We start from the raw sequence: 18,446 nt of genomic DNA, 5'->3' as shown, positions 1-18,446 counted from the left end.
AAGGTTTAAAAGACCGTCCCCCCTTCGAGTTCGACTTCGATCACATTTACAGAATAACGGTACCTCTAAATTTGAGTTTAGCTTATTGCTAGGCTATTGTCATGAATAATGTTGGTTATTTAGCTAGATACTGTCATAACAGTCAGTCATAACGGTGTTTTACCGCGGCGTTGTTCAGCTGTTGTCCACCAGTGACGTCACGGTTGCGTTCAAGAATTTCCGTAGCGAGCTCGGGTTTTTCCGTCAATTTAATAAAATTGTCAGTTTTAAAGTAAATTAAGCTGCTATTTTCATTTTAATTCATACTCATATATGTCAGTAAGTGGTGATTGGCCTTTAAAGGACTTCTGTTTAAAATTCCTCTATTGTCAATTCAACCACATAACACACACATGAATGTTTTAGGGTCTTTGGGATAAATCAGTAAGATGGAAAATAAATGTCTTTAAAATTTTCTGCCATAACTGAATTTTGACTCGGTGTCCTATTTTCATATTTTAATTAATTTATATATTTTTAATACACCAAAATGGTGGCTTAAATGCTACAACGGGCTCCATATGCGACATTTGTGGTTATTTGTCGTAGCTCTAGCGGAAAGATCAGCCTCGAACGGAGGGTGGAGGTGTTGAGTTCTCGGCGACGTTGCTGTCCGCCGCAGCGTCACGCGCTGTGTGTGAAACTACACAAGTGCGGGCTGCTGATGGTGCTCTCGCGACGGCGCTGGCGATGCTGCTTTTCTGCGTTTAAAGCGGCACTCCATTCTGTGTTAATGTGAGCTCTTCCACGTTTCCTCACTGTTTCAGCTTAAAGGACCCCGTTACCTCGCCGGAGTGGAGATGGCGCTGTCCGCGTTGGCTGTAGCGGTGATGTGTGCTGTGTTGTCTGCGTGTGACGGTAAGGCGCTGACGGCTCTCTCTGCACAGGCCTCACCGTGAGGCACGAGACAACACTCATCACGTGAATGTGATAAATAAGGCTACATCATGGCCACGCCCGTTACTACCGTCTTAAAATAATGTGGTGGTTCTCGGTGATTGTATATGTTCAGAGGGAATGTATTCATTTTTATAACAGATTAAATCTCGTAAATATAATATAAATATTAAGTCTCTATAAATATTTTGCCTGTAGAGTCTTTTCATCTGTCAATGCTAGTCCTGTAGTACTGTTTCTATCCCTCTGCGTTAATCTGGGCTACATCTCTCTCCTACACCGACAAACAACGGAACCGCTCGAGATTTATTATTTGTAAATAAACTGATCACAGGTGTGACCCAAACATTCACATTAAATACGGAACATTCTGATTCTCATTTGTGAGAAATACCTCAGATTCTTTTATTTCAATTAACTGCATATTTTTCCAGCTGAAATAGAGGGAGATATCACTCAATTTATCTCAGAAACAGTAGCTCATCTGTCGCTGCACAGTGTGTGTCGGTCGTCCTCTAGTCCTTCATCATGAATGTGTTAGTGTGTTGTGCTGGTGTAGAGTGGATCAGACACAGCAGTGCTGCTGGAGTTTTTAAACCCTGTGTCCACTCTCTGTCCACTCTGTGAGACACTCCTCCCTCGTTGGTCCACCTTGTAGATGTAGAGTCAGAGACAGTAGCTCATCTGTCGCTGCACAGTGTGTGTCGGTCGTCCTCTAGTCCTCCATCAGTGACACAGGACTCTGTCGGCTGGATGTTTTTGGTCGGTGGACTGTTCTCAGTCCAGACCCTGAGGTGTTTAAAATCTCCAGCAGCACTGCTGTGTCTGATCCAGCACATCCACTTCAGAGTCACAGTAGCACCAAGATCCACCCCCCCAAACCACACCTGCTGTCTGAGGTCCTGACCTTTGAAGAGCAGTGAAATGGGGATGAGAAAGTATGCAGAGAAACGGGTCAGAACATAAGTAGTAAACATAGAATGAAATAAAGCTTAAAAAGTGCAGAACTGTAGACATCACCCAACGATACGAAACCTGTCAGAGTCAGAATATGAACAGAGTCACTGATAGCCTATGACCACTGTTTGAATTTATATCATGACATGTTATAAGAGTTAGTTAGAACCCATGTAAAGAAAGTATAGTGGTGTAAGTTAACATTGAAAATTACATAGAGATGGCTCCATGGCAGAAGAGTTCCTACTCAACCTGTAAGAAAATGTAAAATAAATATAAGATAAAACATTTTTCTTCACACTTTTTTTGAATTTTTGAAATTAGCTGTGTATTGCTTTGTTGCATACAGTGAGTGCAAATGAGGACTGTCTGTGGTATGTGGACAAGAATGGCACCTGGCACAATGGCTTTGACTGCCCACTCCTCTCCTTCTGCTGTGGGAACTGCCACCGACGTTACTGCTGCTTGGATGGCTTCAAGATGATCACAGAGGGGGGCCAGAAACGCTGTATGGTCTTTCATCTCAGGTACAGCACATGTATCACTAATATAGTGTCATAAGGTTTTGAGAGGAGTGTTTTTTTTTTTAAAGAATATCTAGAACACTGTTTAAAGGCAGGAATGTAAAAACCCCATTTCCAGAAACGTCTGGCCACTTTTTAAAAATTAAATTAACTTTTTTCATTATCATTATCTGTAACCGCTTATCCATTTCAGGGTCGTGGTGGGCGCAAGGTGGGAATACACCCTGGAGGGGGCGCCAGTCCTTCACAGGGCAACACAGACACATACACACACACACACACACACACATTCACTCACACACTCACACCTACGGACACTTTTGAGTCGCCAATCCACCTACCAACGTGTGTTTTTGGACTGTAGGAGGAAACCAGAGCACCCGGAGAAAACCCACGCAGACTCAGGGAGAACACACCACACTCCTCACAGACAGTCACCCAGAGGAAACCCACGCAGACACAGAGAGAACACACCACACTCCTCACAGACAGTCACCCAGAGGAAACCCACGCAGACACAGAGAGAACACACCACACTCCTCACAGACAGTCACCCGGAGGAAACCCATGCAGACACAGGGAGAACACACCACACTCCTCACAGACAGTCACCCGGAGGAAACCCATGCAGACACAGGGAGAACACACCACACTCCTCACAGACAGTCACCCGGCGGAAACCCACGCAGACACAGGGAGAACACACCACACTCCTCACAGACAATCACCTAGTGTCATAAGGTTTTGAGAGGAGTGTTTTTTTTAAAGAATATCTAGAACACAGTTTAAAGGCATGAATGTAAAAACCCCATTTCTAGGAAAGTGGCTACTTTTTAAAAATGAAATAAAAATGGAACACATATTTAACCAAAAAAAAATATAAAAAAATGTTTTTGAAAATTGTTTTCAGTGATGACCATAATTCGTCTTCATAATTATTTTAAGCATTAACAAATTTTGAAATTGATGTCTGAAAACACTAAAATAAATATATTTGTGACAGTGATGTTTACCAGTGGGTCACATTACATTTTCATTTATTTGTACCTCTAACTTGTTGGAGAATTAAAGGTAGTAATTGTTGCATATTTGCAAAACTAATTTTTGTCGGTTCTTGCTGTATACAAGACTCAACCATCTGTGGTGGCCATTTTCTGATTCTTCTCTCAAAGATGCGCCATACGTTTTCAATAGGAAGCAAGTCTGATTCACTAAAGCTTTCCTAAGAAAAAGCCAATGAAGTATCTTAAGATAAACGCTAAGAGGTTCATAGGAATGTTCTCCAAATATCTTAAGAAATTCGCAAGTATTGCCTTAAAATAGTATTTTACATTTTATAAATGCTGTAAAAAAAAAAAAAATTCTGAAATGTTGACTCAGAACACCTTTCTAAAGTGTATTGGATAATTCAGGTTGCATTTCTTGATGCAACAGCGGACTGTATTGAGCAACTTGACCTTTTTGCACAGACATCTCTCATGACGCCATAAATCTTTTCATGATATTGTGGACTGTAGATTGTGAAAAACCTAGATTCATCTTAGTCATTCATACTCATTTCCGCTTGAAATGGTTTACAACGATGATCTACAAACAATATTTATGGAAAAGTTGATAAATTTTGTAAAATGCAGTAAAAACATTATGATTTGCTCATTTCTTTTGCAGGTTTATGTAACTGACAAAAACACAAAGAAAAGAAAAAATATTCCAATGTTTTCACTGATTGTACTATGTAAATAAACACACATTAAGAATGTGACGCCTGCTTCACAATTCAAATATTTTACACAGTGGCATGTTGACTACTGTGTTACATTAACGTTTCTTTTAATTAAATTCTTGAGCTGTGACCTGGTATAATGTAAATTAGCCAACATCTTAATGTTTCACATATGGGGCAGAGGGTTGTGTTTTTTTCTTTGTAACCTACATGGTTCAGGAATGTACTGGAAATTTGAATGATCAATGTTTTTTATTTCAGTCCTTCCACCATAGCAGGCATTGCTTCATCTATTCTGCTTTTCGTGGCTGCCATTGCCACCATGGTCTGTTGCTTCATGTGCTCTTGCTGCTATCTTTACCAGCGCCACCAACAACGAGGGAGGACAAGTTATGAAGGTACAACCCACTATACACAGAGACATTCTAAATCTTGTTTTAGAGTCTGATTAATTTTACCTGGGAAGGTGCTGTAATCTGATTGGTCATTAACAGGTTTTGTGATTTTAATTTTGTAGCAAAGTATTTACAATCTGCCAATTTAACTCTTTAAACTGAAATTAATCTCAAGGCTACGAGGTTTTAACTCATGCTCTGCTGGGTAAGTTAGCGTAAAGACTTCAGTTTGTATGTCCTATCACTTAATTACTAATTACTAGACCTCCTCTGGAAAATGAAGAGCAAATAAAAATGTATATGAGGCAAATGAGACGAGTTTCCATTTTATCAGCTCCACTGACCACACAGGAGCACTTTGTAATTCAAAGAATGTAGTCCATCTGTTTCTCTGCATACTTTCTTATCCCTATTTCACACTACTCTTCAATGGTCAGGAAAGTATGCACAGAAACAGATGGACTATAGTCTAAAACTCCAAAGAGGTCCTGTATGGTCAGTGGAGCTGATATAATGGTGGACAATGAGTCTAGATGCAAAGTATCCAGTCATTTATTTCAGTGTACATACCTGAATTTTAATGTCTTGGTATTGCAGAGGCCCTGGAACAGTGTCATTATTGTACACTATATCGTCAAAAGTTTTGCTCATCTGTATTCACACACATATGAATTGAGTGACATCCCATTCCTAATCCATAGGGTTTAATATAATGTCTGCCCACCCTTTGCAGCTATGACTCTTCTGGGAAGGCTTTCCACAAGGTTTAGGAGTGTGTGTTTACGGGAATTTTGGACTTTTCTTGCATGTCAGTCAAGTCCTTCCACACCAAACTTGCTCATCCATTTACGGACCTTGCTTTGTGCACAGGTGCACAGTCGTGGTGGAACAGGAAGGGGCCGTCCCCAAACTGTTCCCACAAAGTTGGGAGCATGAAATTGTCCGAAATCTCTTGATGTGCTGAAGCATTAAGAGTTTCTTTCACTGGAACTAAGGGGCCAAGCCCAACTCCTGAAAAACAACCCAACATCATAACCCCCCCTCCACCAAACTTTATACCATCAGACAAGTACCGTTCTTTGCATCCAACACTTTGTATTGCTTGGTGATGTAAAGCTTGGGTGCAGCTGCTCGGACATGGAAGCTCTCTATGCACTGTTGGTTGGAGGTCTGTAGCGATGCAGAAAATTTAGTGACCTCTGTGAACTATGCACCTTAGCATCCACTGACACCGCTCTGATATTTTATGAGGCCTACCACTTCGTGGCAGAGTCGCTATCACCTCCACTTTGTTATGACACCACTGACAGTTAACTGTGGAACATTTAGTTGCATGGAAATGTCAAAACTGGACTTTTACAATCCCACTTCACTGAGCTCCTGAGAGGGACCCATTCTTTCACAAGTCTGCATGCCTGGGCTGGGTTTTATTCACCTGTGGCCATGGAAGTGACCGGAACACCTGAATTTAATGATTTGTATGGGTTAGTAACTACTTTTGGCAATATAGTGTATATGATGATCTGCACAGAGAAAGTGCCAACCACACTTCTTGTGTTGTTGTTTTTTTATTTATATTTTCTAATGCTATTTCAACAGTATTTTCAGAGACTCCACCTCGTTCAACTCCTTAAAAGGGCTGGTTACTAAGGGCTATTTACATAACTGTTATTCTTTATTACCCCTTAAGAACCCATGGTGGACATGGTGACCCGTAAGGTCTGGAAAGTTCCACACACACTTTTATTTTTCATTTTCAATCATGACGTCCCTAAGTGACATTTACTGAACGTCCTGGATGCAGTCAGATGACAACGTGTGAATGTGTGTGTGACCTCAGTTACAGGATGATGGTGTGGACATAGTGGCCATAAAAATGTTTATTTTAAAACCAAATTTTTGTTTCTAAAAGGTGTGTTCCAACTTTTTTAACCATTCCAATGCAGTAGTAAACCGTCCTGTGTTGCATATTACATTTAAAGAATATTAAAAAAATATTGAAATCCAAGTTACAAAATTATTGTGATGTTTGTGTTACATTGGGATATTAGCAAAAAATAAAAAAATTACAGAATGCAGCACGAAATGTTAAAAAAGTGTTCCATGTTGTTTTTTGGTTCGTTTTATTTTACTCATAATTTGGCTTCCTGGTGAACTGAGCCTGGGCTCTTATGGGTTAAAATGTTAAAGTTAAGGTCACAAAATTATATCGTTTTGACCTGCTGTCAGTGTGGATACTTGTGTGCATTAGTTACATGAATCTTAACTTTCAGCTCAGCAGATTCCAATGTCCAGCTATCCTGTTGAACCCATGTATGATGCTTATGGCAAACCCATTGGAAACCCAGAGAATCCTGGCTATCCTTTGGCTCCACATTACCCTGGTATGCCTCCTCATTATCCCATGATGCCACAGGGGCCTTACCCACCATATCCCCCTGTTGATCCAGGGTACTCTCAAGGAGGCAAGTAACATTTTAAAAATCCACAGAGCAAGTTTGTTAGTAATTTTTAGAATTTTTATTTGTATTTTCATTATGGGTCACAAAATTCAGAGATGGAAAATAAGGAATTATATCCAATTACTTTATAGTATCTGTGTAAATTAGACCTCCTATTCATAATTTTAAGCATCCAGAGTGAAAGTGTACCTTTTTAACTGTTATAAAGACATTTTTTAATTGGAAAATGCTTTGTATGCATTGTAAAAATTTGGTAACTCTACAATTTGGTGAACTTATCTTTTGTGGTTCTGTTTTTCAGCTCCTCCTCCTTACACCCCTCCACAGTATCCTGGCCACTGAGAAACTGGGAATCCTCCACTGAAGACAGCACAACACAGACTCTGCTCTTAGGGAGTTCTTTGATTAGACTGTGGCACTTTTTGAAAAAATAATTTTTTGTCCTTTCTGAAACGTCTTTGGGAGTGCAGCATGAATGGCCTGATTTTGTCTGGTACTGGAGTGAATCCCATTTCACTGACTGCTTTCCCTGAAGCACATAATTCACCCACCAATTGACAGATGCTCTGACATCTAATCATGCAGAACTTTTCTTTTATTTCCTGGCTATAATCCTGGCACATTAATTTCTACTAAACCTTCACCGAAAGGACATTCATAGTTCCAGTGTTATATTTATGGCTACACTCATTGTCCATATTATCAGCTCCACTGATTTGTAGTTCTACAATTATGGCGGCGTCTTGTGTCCACTAAAGAAGGGCTAGAGGACTATTGACACACACTGTGCAGGAACAAATCAGCACCGGTCTCTGACTTCTACAAGGTGGACCAATGAGGTAGGTGCGCCTGACAGAGTGGTCAGTGAGTGGACACAAACTTTAAAACTCGAGCAGCACTGCTGTGTCTGATCCACACCACCACCACGTCAGTGTCACTGCAGCATTGAGAATGATCCACCACCACATCACATCTGCTCTGTGGGGGTCCTGTGGGGATCCTAACCATTTAATGTTACACTTATACAGCACCTTTCAAGGACACTTTACAATCAACACTGTACAACATTCAGTCCACAAACACACTGGTGAACACAGTGAAAAGCAGAGTGAAATGGGCATAAAAATAATAAACATGTGGACTACAGTCTGTAATTGTAGCTGATAAAATGGACAATGCGTGTTGTTACAAGGTAGATTTTCCTAATCCAGTGATCGATCAGTGCGGAAGTTTGATGGACAGCGTCTGTTTCATATGCTGCTGGGATATTTGTTTCGAATCCTTAATCAGTGTCTCATCTATGTATTTATTATACATTATTACACTGTAGTCTACGTTACATACGTCAGACAGCATTTACATTTGTGTACCATTTTACCACCCAGTTATTATTATTATTATTTTTTTACATTGGTTTTGTTTATTCATGTTTGAGTCATATTTATTAATGTCAGTTTTGAAATATAAATTCTGTCCAGGCTTCAAACCTTTGGTTAAGTTGTAGTTTGTGCTTCCTTATCAAGCTGTTTTGACTTACACAGGTAGTAATAATATCAACCTCTTCAAATATATATATCATATACAAATCAAATATAAATATAAAAATATGTTATGTAAAACTCACAGATTTTCAATTTCATCATAATAGTGTTACCATGCAGCTCACCAAAGCCCATATTACATTTGTTTGTTGGTTTTAACCACAGATCTTTATACATACTCACTTTATAAGGCACAATCTTGTTTTTACACATTTAACAGGTCCATTTTAACAGGTCCACTCGACAGTTAGATTCGTTTGTGGATGTGTGGGCACACATTGTATACCCTGAATCACATATAGCAGTTTTTTTAAAGCTCAGACTAGACCATAAGTTTAAATAGGAACTACAATTGATGGCAAATGGTGTGTGGATTTGACCAATACAGCCATCTAACATACAGCCATTGGACCTTCCATTCTAGAACCATCAACTAGGAACTGTGAAAAACTGACTTGTGGCAAAAGCAGCCGTCTATGGCAGTGCCACAGTATAGTCTCTGAGCTTTAGCATTCTTCAGAAATGTTGTCTGTGAAGGTTGTATGGCTTTGTGCTTGGTTTTTTAAAGCTAATAGCAGCCTGAAACACCTGAATTTAAATAAATAAATGGTGTCCAAATACATTTGGCCATGTAGTGTTGGTGTAAATAATAACGTGACCAGTGAGTTCATCTTACGATAAATACAACTTTCCATTGTCCATTATAAAACGATAGATAGAGGCTGGGGATACGATTTCTAGTAAAAACATAGTAATATATTGGAGGAAGTGTTTACTGAGATCACTGAGAGTTTGCGGAAAGCGGAAACTTCACCAGAAATATTTTAAAAAGCATTTATATCAGCTGTGGTTTAAGTAAAGGTTTCTACCTCCACACATTAATGCCATAAATACCAACTAAACTGGAGCTCATTTGTAGTGTTCCATTGGATTTAGCTTCTGTCAAACAGTGTATAACAATGGGATTTATTTGTGTGGGTTTGAGATTTTAAATTAATTACACTTAAATGCAAATATTACATGGCACAATGTCAACAGTGTTTTTTTGTCTAATTGTTAAGTTAATGTTTATTTATCCCGTTGGAATGTGAAGTGAAAACTGATTCTATATAGCTACAATAGAAAAAAACTGTGTACTTTTTACATAACATAATGTTTTCACGACAGAATGCAAAACTTGAGTTAGAAATTAAACCCTACGCATTATAAAAGAGTTGTAATCTAAATATTAACTGGAAGTACTATATTGTATAATTCACTTTTTACAATAAAATGGTCTTGTACTTACATGCCTCCTTAATTTTGTTGTGTACAAGAATGTATAAGACTAGGTCAGTGAAGAAGCTCAGAGTTAGACAAATACCTGAGAGTTATTGGACATTGTTCAGGGCACAGGATTCCTGTTGCCTCCAGATTCAACAAGATCTCTCACTTCTCTTTGGTGAAGATACAACAGTTCAAATAGCTCTGTCCAGTCAGTCCAGACACACACACACATACACAGAACCCAGTTTAGTCGTATGATCAGTCAAGCAACGTATGGCATGTGAGAAATTCCTTATTAGTGTTTTGCTAATATATCTGCATCTGTTTCTGAAAAGGTCTGAGCAGTAATTTTATTATCATTTCAATAACTATTAGTCTGCTGATCTGTTCTGAATAACAATGAGATATGACTGATGTTTACAGAGATTTGAAGTGTTTTAAACTGTATTGGGGTGGTTGTAACACTGTAAAAATCTATAGAATTAACATGAAGAGTGTACATAAGGGATATATTCAGACATCAGCATAACCAATAGGAAGTTAGTATCTAGGATACTTTGGAGATTTAGTAAACCACAGCCCCTATTGCCTTTAAAGGAGTTTGCACCACCGGCTAAATATGGGCTTGTAGTTGCGATGGATTTCAAGGAATGTCCAAGCAGACCAGAGCAGTCATGAAGCCGCTGGTAGTGCACCTCTGAACGGACTTTACAGCCTCTCTTAAACATCTCACTTTTGCTTTATGGGAGTATACAAGGGACTGAAATAACCACTGTCATACACACACAGTTGTTTTTGTTAGTTCATCTTGTACACAGGTGTGCAGTCATGTCCAGGAGAAAGGTAAGAGGACTGACACGAACTGGGCGGCAGGTAAGCGAGGACCCGGATCTTGACAACCTGCTGTCAAACCTGTCACCTGAAGAGATGGAGGAGCTGCAGAAGGAGGTTTCCACTGTACCAGACCCCGATCCGAGCGAAATAATTATCGTGGACCAAACGGACTTAAAACAAGGCACGGCTAAAAGAAAGGAGTCCAGTTTGAGCAGTCGTGATGATGAGACCACTGCGCGTCTTCAAAGGAACCTGTCAACTGAGGTATGAAAATAATATCAATGTTCAATAACTACAACCTCTAAACAACTACTAACCTCTTGAAAACAACCGTCTTTTCAAGTGTCATGTAAACGTTTGAAGACGGTGCACCTTCATGTACTATTCCTAAGTCATTTAAGGGAAACACAGCTTGGTTTGTTCTTCATTTTGGTCACTTTTGTGTGTTGACTTTGTAAAGACACTATGTACGCTTTTTCCAAACTGATGCATGTGATCTTTAATAAGAAATTCACAAATAATTCTGACAGAGAACAAGCTGAATTTACAGCAGATGGTGGAATAAACTTTATGGGATATGTGAAGTCTTTCAAGTATGTGCTGGTTGTGAAGGCCAGGCCTGATGGGATTTCTTGGTTGATTACTCCTTTGCGCACTGCCTTTTAAGGATATGTCTGCCAAGGCTGGAGGCTTTGCACAGCCAAACACTGTGGCTCACAAATCAAACACTCAGCCACTGTGTAGATTTATGTCTTCTCTGTAAATAGCAGGCCATGCATAATGTAAACATGAAGTAACGTTAGGTAATTAACGGCGTATAGGGCTGTTTAAGCACAGAGAATAACAGTGTGTGGAGGTTTTATTTTGAGCATGATTTAGGCCAGTACGAAAAGCTCAAAAGTTATTAGGACTTTTCCTGATAGACCACAGAGTTCCACTCAAAGATCAGCTGCATATCTGTAATATTGCCTGCTGTTATGTTCTCTTTCAGGGCGAACACAGAAGGGAAAGCCGGAAACAGGAGTATCTGAGGAAAATGGGACTGAGTCAGGAGAAGAATGACCCCAGGACTGACACCAGGGACAGAGGACTTCAGAGACAAACAAGTGTTTCCACACCCAGTGTACCTTGTATGCAAGAAAAGAAAAGAGACAGTATGACCACAAGGCCCTCAGAGGAATCCCAGTATATCAGAGCGGGACAATTCAGAAGGGAGGAACAGAGCACAAATAAAACTGAGGTTAAAGAGATAGAAATGAACAACGATTGTAAACTCAAAGAGAGACGAGACACAAAAGAAGGCAGCAGCAAGACGAAAGAGTTGATATCAAAGCTTCAAGAAAGAAAGGAGGATACTAAAGAGAAAGATAGAAGAGAGGAGAGCAGGAAGAAGGAATCGGTGGATGGCAAGATGAAAAACCTCATCTCCAAATTGCAAGAGAAGGAGGACAGGAAGGAACAAGAGAGAAGAGAAGAAGTGAGGAAAAGGGAAGAGAGTAAGAAAAAAGGCATTTTTGGCAAGTTAGAAGAAAAACAAAATCAGGTTGCAGAAAGCAAAAGCAATGAAAGAAGGAAAGGAGAGAAAGGAGAGAAAGAGAAGATAAACAAACAGCCAGAGTTTGTGAAGTCCAGTGAAAATGATAAAGAGTCAGCAGAAAAGGATGTTCGAAAAGACACTGAAATTACCAATAAAGAGAAAGAGAAAGAGAGGAAAGGTAAAGAATTGCTTAATGCATACGAGGAGCTAAAGACAAGTTCTGTCGACAAGGAAAAAAAGGAGGCTAAAAGGCAAAATGAAGTTCCTGAGCCCACTGAGGAAGCTGGAAACTGTGTTGCAGAAACAAATGTGAAAATGAAGAGCAAAGAAGAGGAGGACGATGAGGAATCTGCTAGCATGTTTGCTGAAGACCTGGAAAAGGTTCGTCGGAATGATCCTGGCATGAGTGAAATCAACGTCAACAACTCTGAGGTCATCAAAGTCAAAACCCTCATTCAGTTTGCTGAAGCTCTTAAAAATAACACTCAGATTAAGACCTTTGCCCTTGCTAACTGCAGAGCAGATGACCATGTGGCTTTCGCTATAGCAGAAACCTTACGCAACAACAAATCCATCACTAGCATCAACCTGGATTCAAACCTTCTCACCAGCAAAGGCATCATGGCACTGATCCAAGCCCTCCAGCACAACTCCACCCTCACAGAACTCCGTTTCCACAATCAGCGGCACATATGTGGAGGCAAGACAGAGATGGAAATGACAAAGATTTTGAAAGAGAACACAACCCTGCTAAAACTGGGCTACCACTTTGAGTTAGCTGGACCACGTATGACCATGACCAACATTCTCAGCCGCAACATGGACCGACAGCGGCAGAAGCGGCTGCAAGAGCAGAAGCAGGCTCAAGCCCAAGGAAATCGAGACAAGAAAGACTCGCTCGAGGTCCCAAAGCCTGGCTTCAGCAAAAGTTCTCCAAGGAGCTCACCAAAGCCATCTCCCACTCCATCTCCTGTACCATCCCCAAAGCTCACTCCCAGGAAGGGGATTGTTGGTTCAGTGCCTCCACCCCCACCACCTGGGTGCTTACCGCCACCACCACCACCACCCCCAAATTTGGATGGTGACTTCCTGAAGAACTCCCTGACACCCGTGTCTAAGAGAAAGCTTGAAGACAAAAGCAGAGGCAGAGGTTCAAGTTTAAATTCTAGGGACCAGCTTCTGGCTTCTATAAGGGATGCCAACAAGAAACAGCTCAAAAAGGCAAGGAAGTATATATCCTACCATTTCACTAGTACAGCATGGTCAACACTGATGACACCCACATGGCTAGGGTTTCATTCTTGCTTTGGAAGTAAAACCAATCCATCCAAAACTCTTAATACTCCTCCTGCTCTGCTCAGATGTTATAGATGTAAAAATAGTAAACATCTACACCAAAGAAAAACATGTTTCTCAAAATAGTAACTTTATAATAGAAGAGAAAAGATCTTCTAAACTGTCAAAGGAAATCAATGAAAAGGAAATCATCCTGAGTAATTAAGGAGCATGTCTATTGGTCCATTCACAATGTGAAGGACTGTGTTTGAATGAATGTATATTACAATTTGACAAATCAGATTTGTGATTGTCTTTGGAGAGCAATGGTATTTAAAGCCTAAAAGAACCCATATAATGCTAATGTGGCTAATGGGTCATTAAAGCTAATGAGAGAACATTAACATAACTTTGGGGAACCAGTATCTTCCTTGAACCTTCACACTATGTACAGGTGACTTCCATTTTAGCTTAAACAAACATCTCAATATAGATTTTTGCAGATGTGAGGTAAAGCTTTGCATCAATGACATTGTGTTTTGTTTTTCCTTTTCCCCACAAAGGTTGCATTACCGAAACTACTGCAGTAAGTAGAGATAAAAGAGTGAAAACAGATGAAAATGAAGGAAAAGAGAAAGAGACCAGACATCTCAAAGACCATGAGGAGATCAGCACTTGGCGTCGGTGTACAGAGTGTACTACTGCCCCGTACTGTGAAAGGCAGACAAGGGTTTGAATATTGTATTAATTGCTCTCAGTACATTGGACAATGGAGAGGAATGGAAGCCTAGTGAAGCTATAGTACTTAGAAGCTGAAGCCTTCATTGATGCCTTGCTTGTTGTTTGCACTAAGGGGCACAATTTATTTGGTGTGTTGGCGAATGTGTGTGGTGGTATTTGTGTGTGTGTGTGTATGAGTCTGTATGGACGCCTGGAAAAGTGGAGGTACATTTGAATGATATCCCAACATTTGACTTTGCTGATGATAAACAGGAAATTGTATTTGTTTGGAATTGTTATCAGTTTAATGCATTTCTAAATAATCAGGGAATGAAAGGGGAATTTAATGAAATATTACAAGTCTGGTTTATGCTATAGTTTTCACACTTTAAACAGAGAATTGACTTAAAACAACCACTTTTTTTTTCTAATAAACTTTTCAGTAGATGGTTCTTTAAAGTAAATGAGATTTTAAAGTGAAATATATATATTTAAAGTCCACCTAAACTAAGAATTTATGCCAGTTTAGGATTTCTTCTAAAACTAAGGACCTTTAATTTTAAGAAACTACAATAAAATGAATCTCTTTGATGTTAGAGTCCAAACGTTTCTGTAAAATAAAGACAATGGTAGCTTGGATAGTACAATATTTCATTGTAGAATCATAAGACAAATCTTTTTACATGACTCAGGATGAAAATTATTTCTTTACAAATGTGTGACCTTGTGACGACAACAAATGTATAATATTACATAACTCAAAAATCACATTGCCTTGGGTTAATTAGAGAATGACAGTCTTTCCAGATGAGACTTTATGCAGAACTGAATGCTTTCCAATATTAACAACACTGTGTACTGCCACATTTTTGTGTGCCACAATTCTTACACATTAGTTATCAGCTTTGCAGGTGGACATATAATTATATGAAAAATGTTAGCATGTCATTTAATTAATATCTCTGATGAAGGCACAAGTGGTCTCATTAAAATTTCTCTGTGACACATTTGACTGGTACCACAAGATGTTGCTGTACAGGTCACCCACCGTCACTTTGATGACTGACACATACAATTTGGTTGCAATTTTTACATCAGATGTCCTTCCGGATGCAACCGTAACATTATACACAGGTTTGAAAATGCCATTAAAAGCATAATAGTGCAAACCCATTGGCTTTGTAGCAGATGCAGTAAGAACACACTGAACTCCACACAGACAGTGACCGAATTGAGGATCAGACCTAGGCCCATGTAAGTTGTTGTATTAAAAGGGCTGAATTTTAGTTTTTTTTTTTTGTTCACTCATAAACAAATTATATACATTGAATACATTCCTTGGCTGAGGCAAAACAAATGATCTTATCTTTTTGTTTGTCATAAATTACCACAGTCATTTGTCTTTTGTTAACAGACCAAAGAATAAGACCCTGAATTTTTCATTTTATTTAAATATGAAGATTATTTTTAGTTACATTTAGAGAAGTAAATCTACTTCAGTAAAGCATTTATTAATTTATACCTACCTGAGCATTTCCAAATCATAATAATGTTTGTCTATAAAGTTTTGCCTTGCACCCAGTGATTCTGGGTAGGCTCCGGATCCACCGTGACCTTGAACTGCATAAGCACTTACAGATAATGAATGAATGAATGAATGAATCTTAAAACGTCTACGCATTTTTGTGAGTAAAAGAGTTAAATATTTATATTTAAGTTACTCCATTTTTTGAGATTTTAGAGTCATTACTTTGTATGGTCCCAGAACCAATTCAAGAGCTGTCTTTTCTTTTTGTTTCATGTTATGTTCAATATGTCATTTTTGCAAAAGAAGTTCTCTGTCAGTGAATATTAAGGAAATGTTGCTTCTTAACTGGGAGAATTCACTAAAACTTTCCTTAAGTCTGTTTTTTGAGTGGGCGGCACGGTGGCGCAGCAGGTAGTGTCGCAGTCACACAGCTCCAGGAGTGTGGGTTTGTTCTCCCTGTGTCTGCGTGGGTTTCCTCCGGGTGACTGTCTGTGAGGACTTGGAGTGTTCTCCCTGTGTCTACGTGGGTTTCCTCTGAGTGACTTTCTGTGACTAGTTGGTGTGTTCTCCCTGTGTCTGCGTGGGTTTCCTTCAGGTGACTGTCTGTGAGGAGTTGGTGTGTTCTCCCTGTGTCTGCGTGGGTTTCCTCCAGGTGACTGTCTGTGAGGAGTTGGTGTGTTCTCCCTGTGTCTGCGTGGGTTTCCTCCAGGTGACTGTCTGTGAGGAGTGTGGTGTGTTCTCCCAGTGTCTGCGTGGGTTTCCTCCGGGTGACTGTCTGTGAGGAGTGTGGTGTGTTCTCCCTGTGTATGCGTGCGTTTCCTCCGGGTGACTGTCTGTGAGGAGTGTGGGGTGTTCTCCCTGTGTCTGCGTGGGTTTCCTCCGGGTGCTCCGGTTTCCTCCTACAGTCCAAATACACACGTTGGTAGGTGGATTGGCGACTCAAAAAAAAGTGTCTGTAGGGGTGTGTGTGTGTGTGTGTGTGTGTGTGTTGCCCTGTGAAGGACTACTCCAGGGTGTATTCCCGCTTTGCGCCCAATGATTCCAGGTAGGCTCTGGACCCACCGCGATCCTGAACTGGATAAGGGTTACAGATAATGAATGAATGAATGTTTTTTGAGTAGCAATGCTTTCCAAAGATAGCACAGAATGTTCGGTCCAAATGTACGGTCCAAACGGCAATGCTGACTCAGGGTAATTCTGGCTACTTCATCTTAGGCACAGTTCCATATTATAGAGCCGTATGTCAGATGTGTTGTAGACCACAGCAACATCTGGCTCAGCTCTGGCCCACATGTGCCAAAAGTGGCACAGATTATGCACAAATGTGTCTGCTATCTGGGGCGCGATAATGATAATTGGTTTGATTAATTGATATATACAGTAAATATAAATTTCCATTATATGTCTTGGTTATCACGCAATATTCTCTTAACATACACATGTCTTTTACAGAAAGGATATTCAGGGGAAATTCCAGCAAAACAAATATAAATGCTCTTTGGTTGGTCATAACATGACAATGAACAGGTATATGCTAGTTTTGTAAAGACAAATGAGCTTTTGATAGGATATTAAATCTATAAAGCCTAAAATATCCCATGTGCTCATGAATCACTTTGCTGGGATGCTCAGTGCAGACAATATTTGCTTCAGGTTACACACACATAACTTTCACCTTAATGGTGTGCTTTGCTCATCCTGATGTGTGAATACAAATTCATATTTCAATTGATTTGATCTGCTACTGGCAGAAAACGTGTAACTAATCAAATTAATATTAAAAGACTTCTCAAATGAAAATCCACTGAATAGTTTTTGTTTTTTTTTACATGCCATGAGATATTTACATCTATAAAATTAACCGCTGATAAAATCTGGAATCCATTACTTAACATCTTATGAACTTAATGCTCATTAGCTGATAAATATTTTATTAGTGAGAACCAGGTTGGCTGCCAATTTTGGATAAATGTAATGTCTCCATGAGTGCAAGTGGGTTGTCATAATTTAGATGTTTTGTTTTCATGTGGGCTGTGCTTAATATCCCAACCCATCACAACGGAGGACATCCATACATTGTTCCGGCCTGTGGATAAAACTATACTCAGCTGGTCTGCTCATATGATCCATAGTGGTCCACAGAAAAAACACATTCATTATTATATGGCCCCCACAAGTTATTGAGTTTAAACAATGTCTACCAACTTCTGATTAGCGAAAGCACACATCCAGATAAACTCTGGGCCCCTCAAACCAGTGGTGGTCCATTCTTGTGGAAACCAACGCCAGGTCTAACATGAAAGTAACATCCCCTTTGTTGTGATCAGTACTTTATTCATCAGTAAAGACCTGCTGGAAATTTAAGTGGGAGTTTTAACAACAGCAGACCAGCTTGTATTTCATTTGCCCTTGCCTCACCCTCTGCATCCATGAAATGCCTATATTTGGTTATTCTTAATGGAGACTCATTCCTTTCTCCTTTCTAATAAAGGGAAGATTGCCAGTATCTAAGCTGAGAGAGAGAGGGGGGGAGAGAGAGAGAGAGAGAGAGAGAGAGAGAGAGAGAGAGAGAGAGAGAGAAAGCTAGAATCATTGTGCTTGCCTAGCTGGTTAAAAATACATTCACTTACGGAAGAGAGAGAGAGAGAGAGAGCATTGTCTACTTCTTGAGGAGATTCCTCTTGATATATACAGTATAGTTTCCAGCTGCCATTTTATTCTTGAAAACAACATAATCCTACACCTAAT

General features: G+C 39.7%; 2 protein-coding genes across 2 annotated transcripts; both read left to right on the top strand.

Annotated features, from left to right (window-relative positions):
- The first annotated feature begins 638 nt into the window (after positions 1-638).
- On the top strand, positions 639-9,808 carry shisa4 (shisa family member 4). Its single transcript, XM_066672395.1, has 5 exons — positions 639-897; positions 2,243-2,420; positions 4,402-4,538; positions 6,809-7,000; positions 7,299-9,808. Exons 1-5 carry the CDS (start codon positions 840-842, stop codon positions 7,337-7,339), a joined length of 606 nt encoding a protein of 201 aa, XP_066528492.1. The 5' UTR covers positions 639-839; the 3' UTR covers positions 7,340-9,808.
- A 697-nt stretch (positions 9,809-10,505) lies between these two features.
- On the top strand, positions 10,506-17,478 carry lmod1b (leiomodin 1b (smooth muscle)). Its single transcript, XM_066672394.1, has 3 exons — positions 10,506-10,902; positions 11,630-13,396; positions 14,014-17,478. The coding sequence occupies exons 1-3, from the start codon at positions 10,633-10,635 to the stop codon at positions 14,038-14,040; spliced, it is 2,064 nt and encodes a 687-aa protein (XP_066528491.1). The 5' UTR covers positions 10,506-10,632; the 3' UTR covers positions 14,041-17,478.
- The last annotated feature ends 968 nt before the right edge of the window (positions 17,479-18,446 follow it).

This window comes from Hoplias malabaricus, chromosome 5 (genome assembly GCF_029633855.1).
Source record: "Hoplias malabaricus isolate fHopMal1 chromosome 5, fHopMal1.hap1, whole genome shotgun sequence".
NCBI classification, from domain to species: Eukaryota; Metazoa; Chordata; class Actinopteri; order Characiformes; family Erythrinidae; genus Hoplias; species Hoplias malabaricus.
This window is presented reverse-complemented; position numbering and strand designations above follow the sequence as displayed.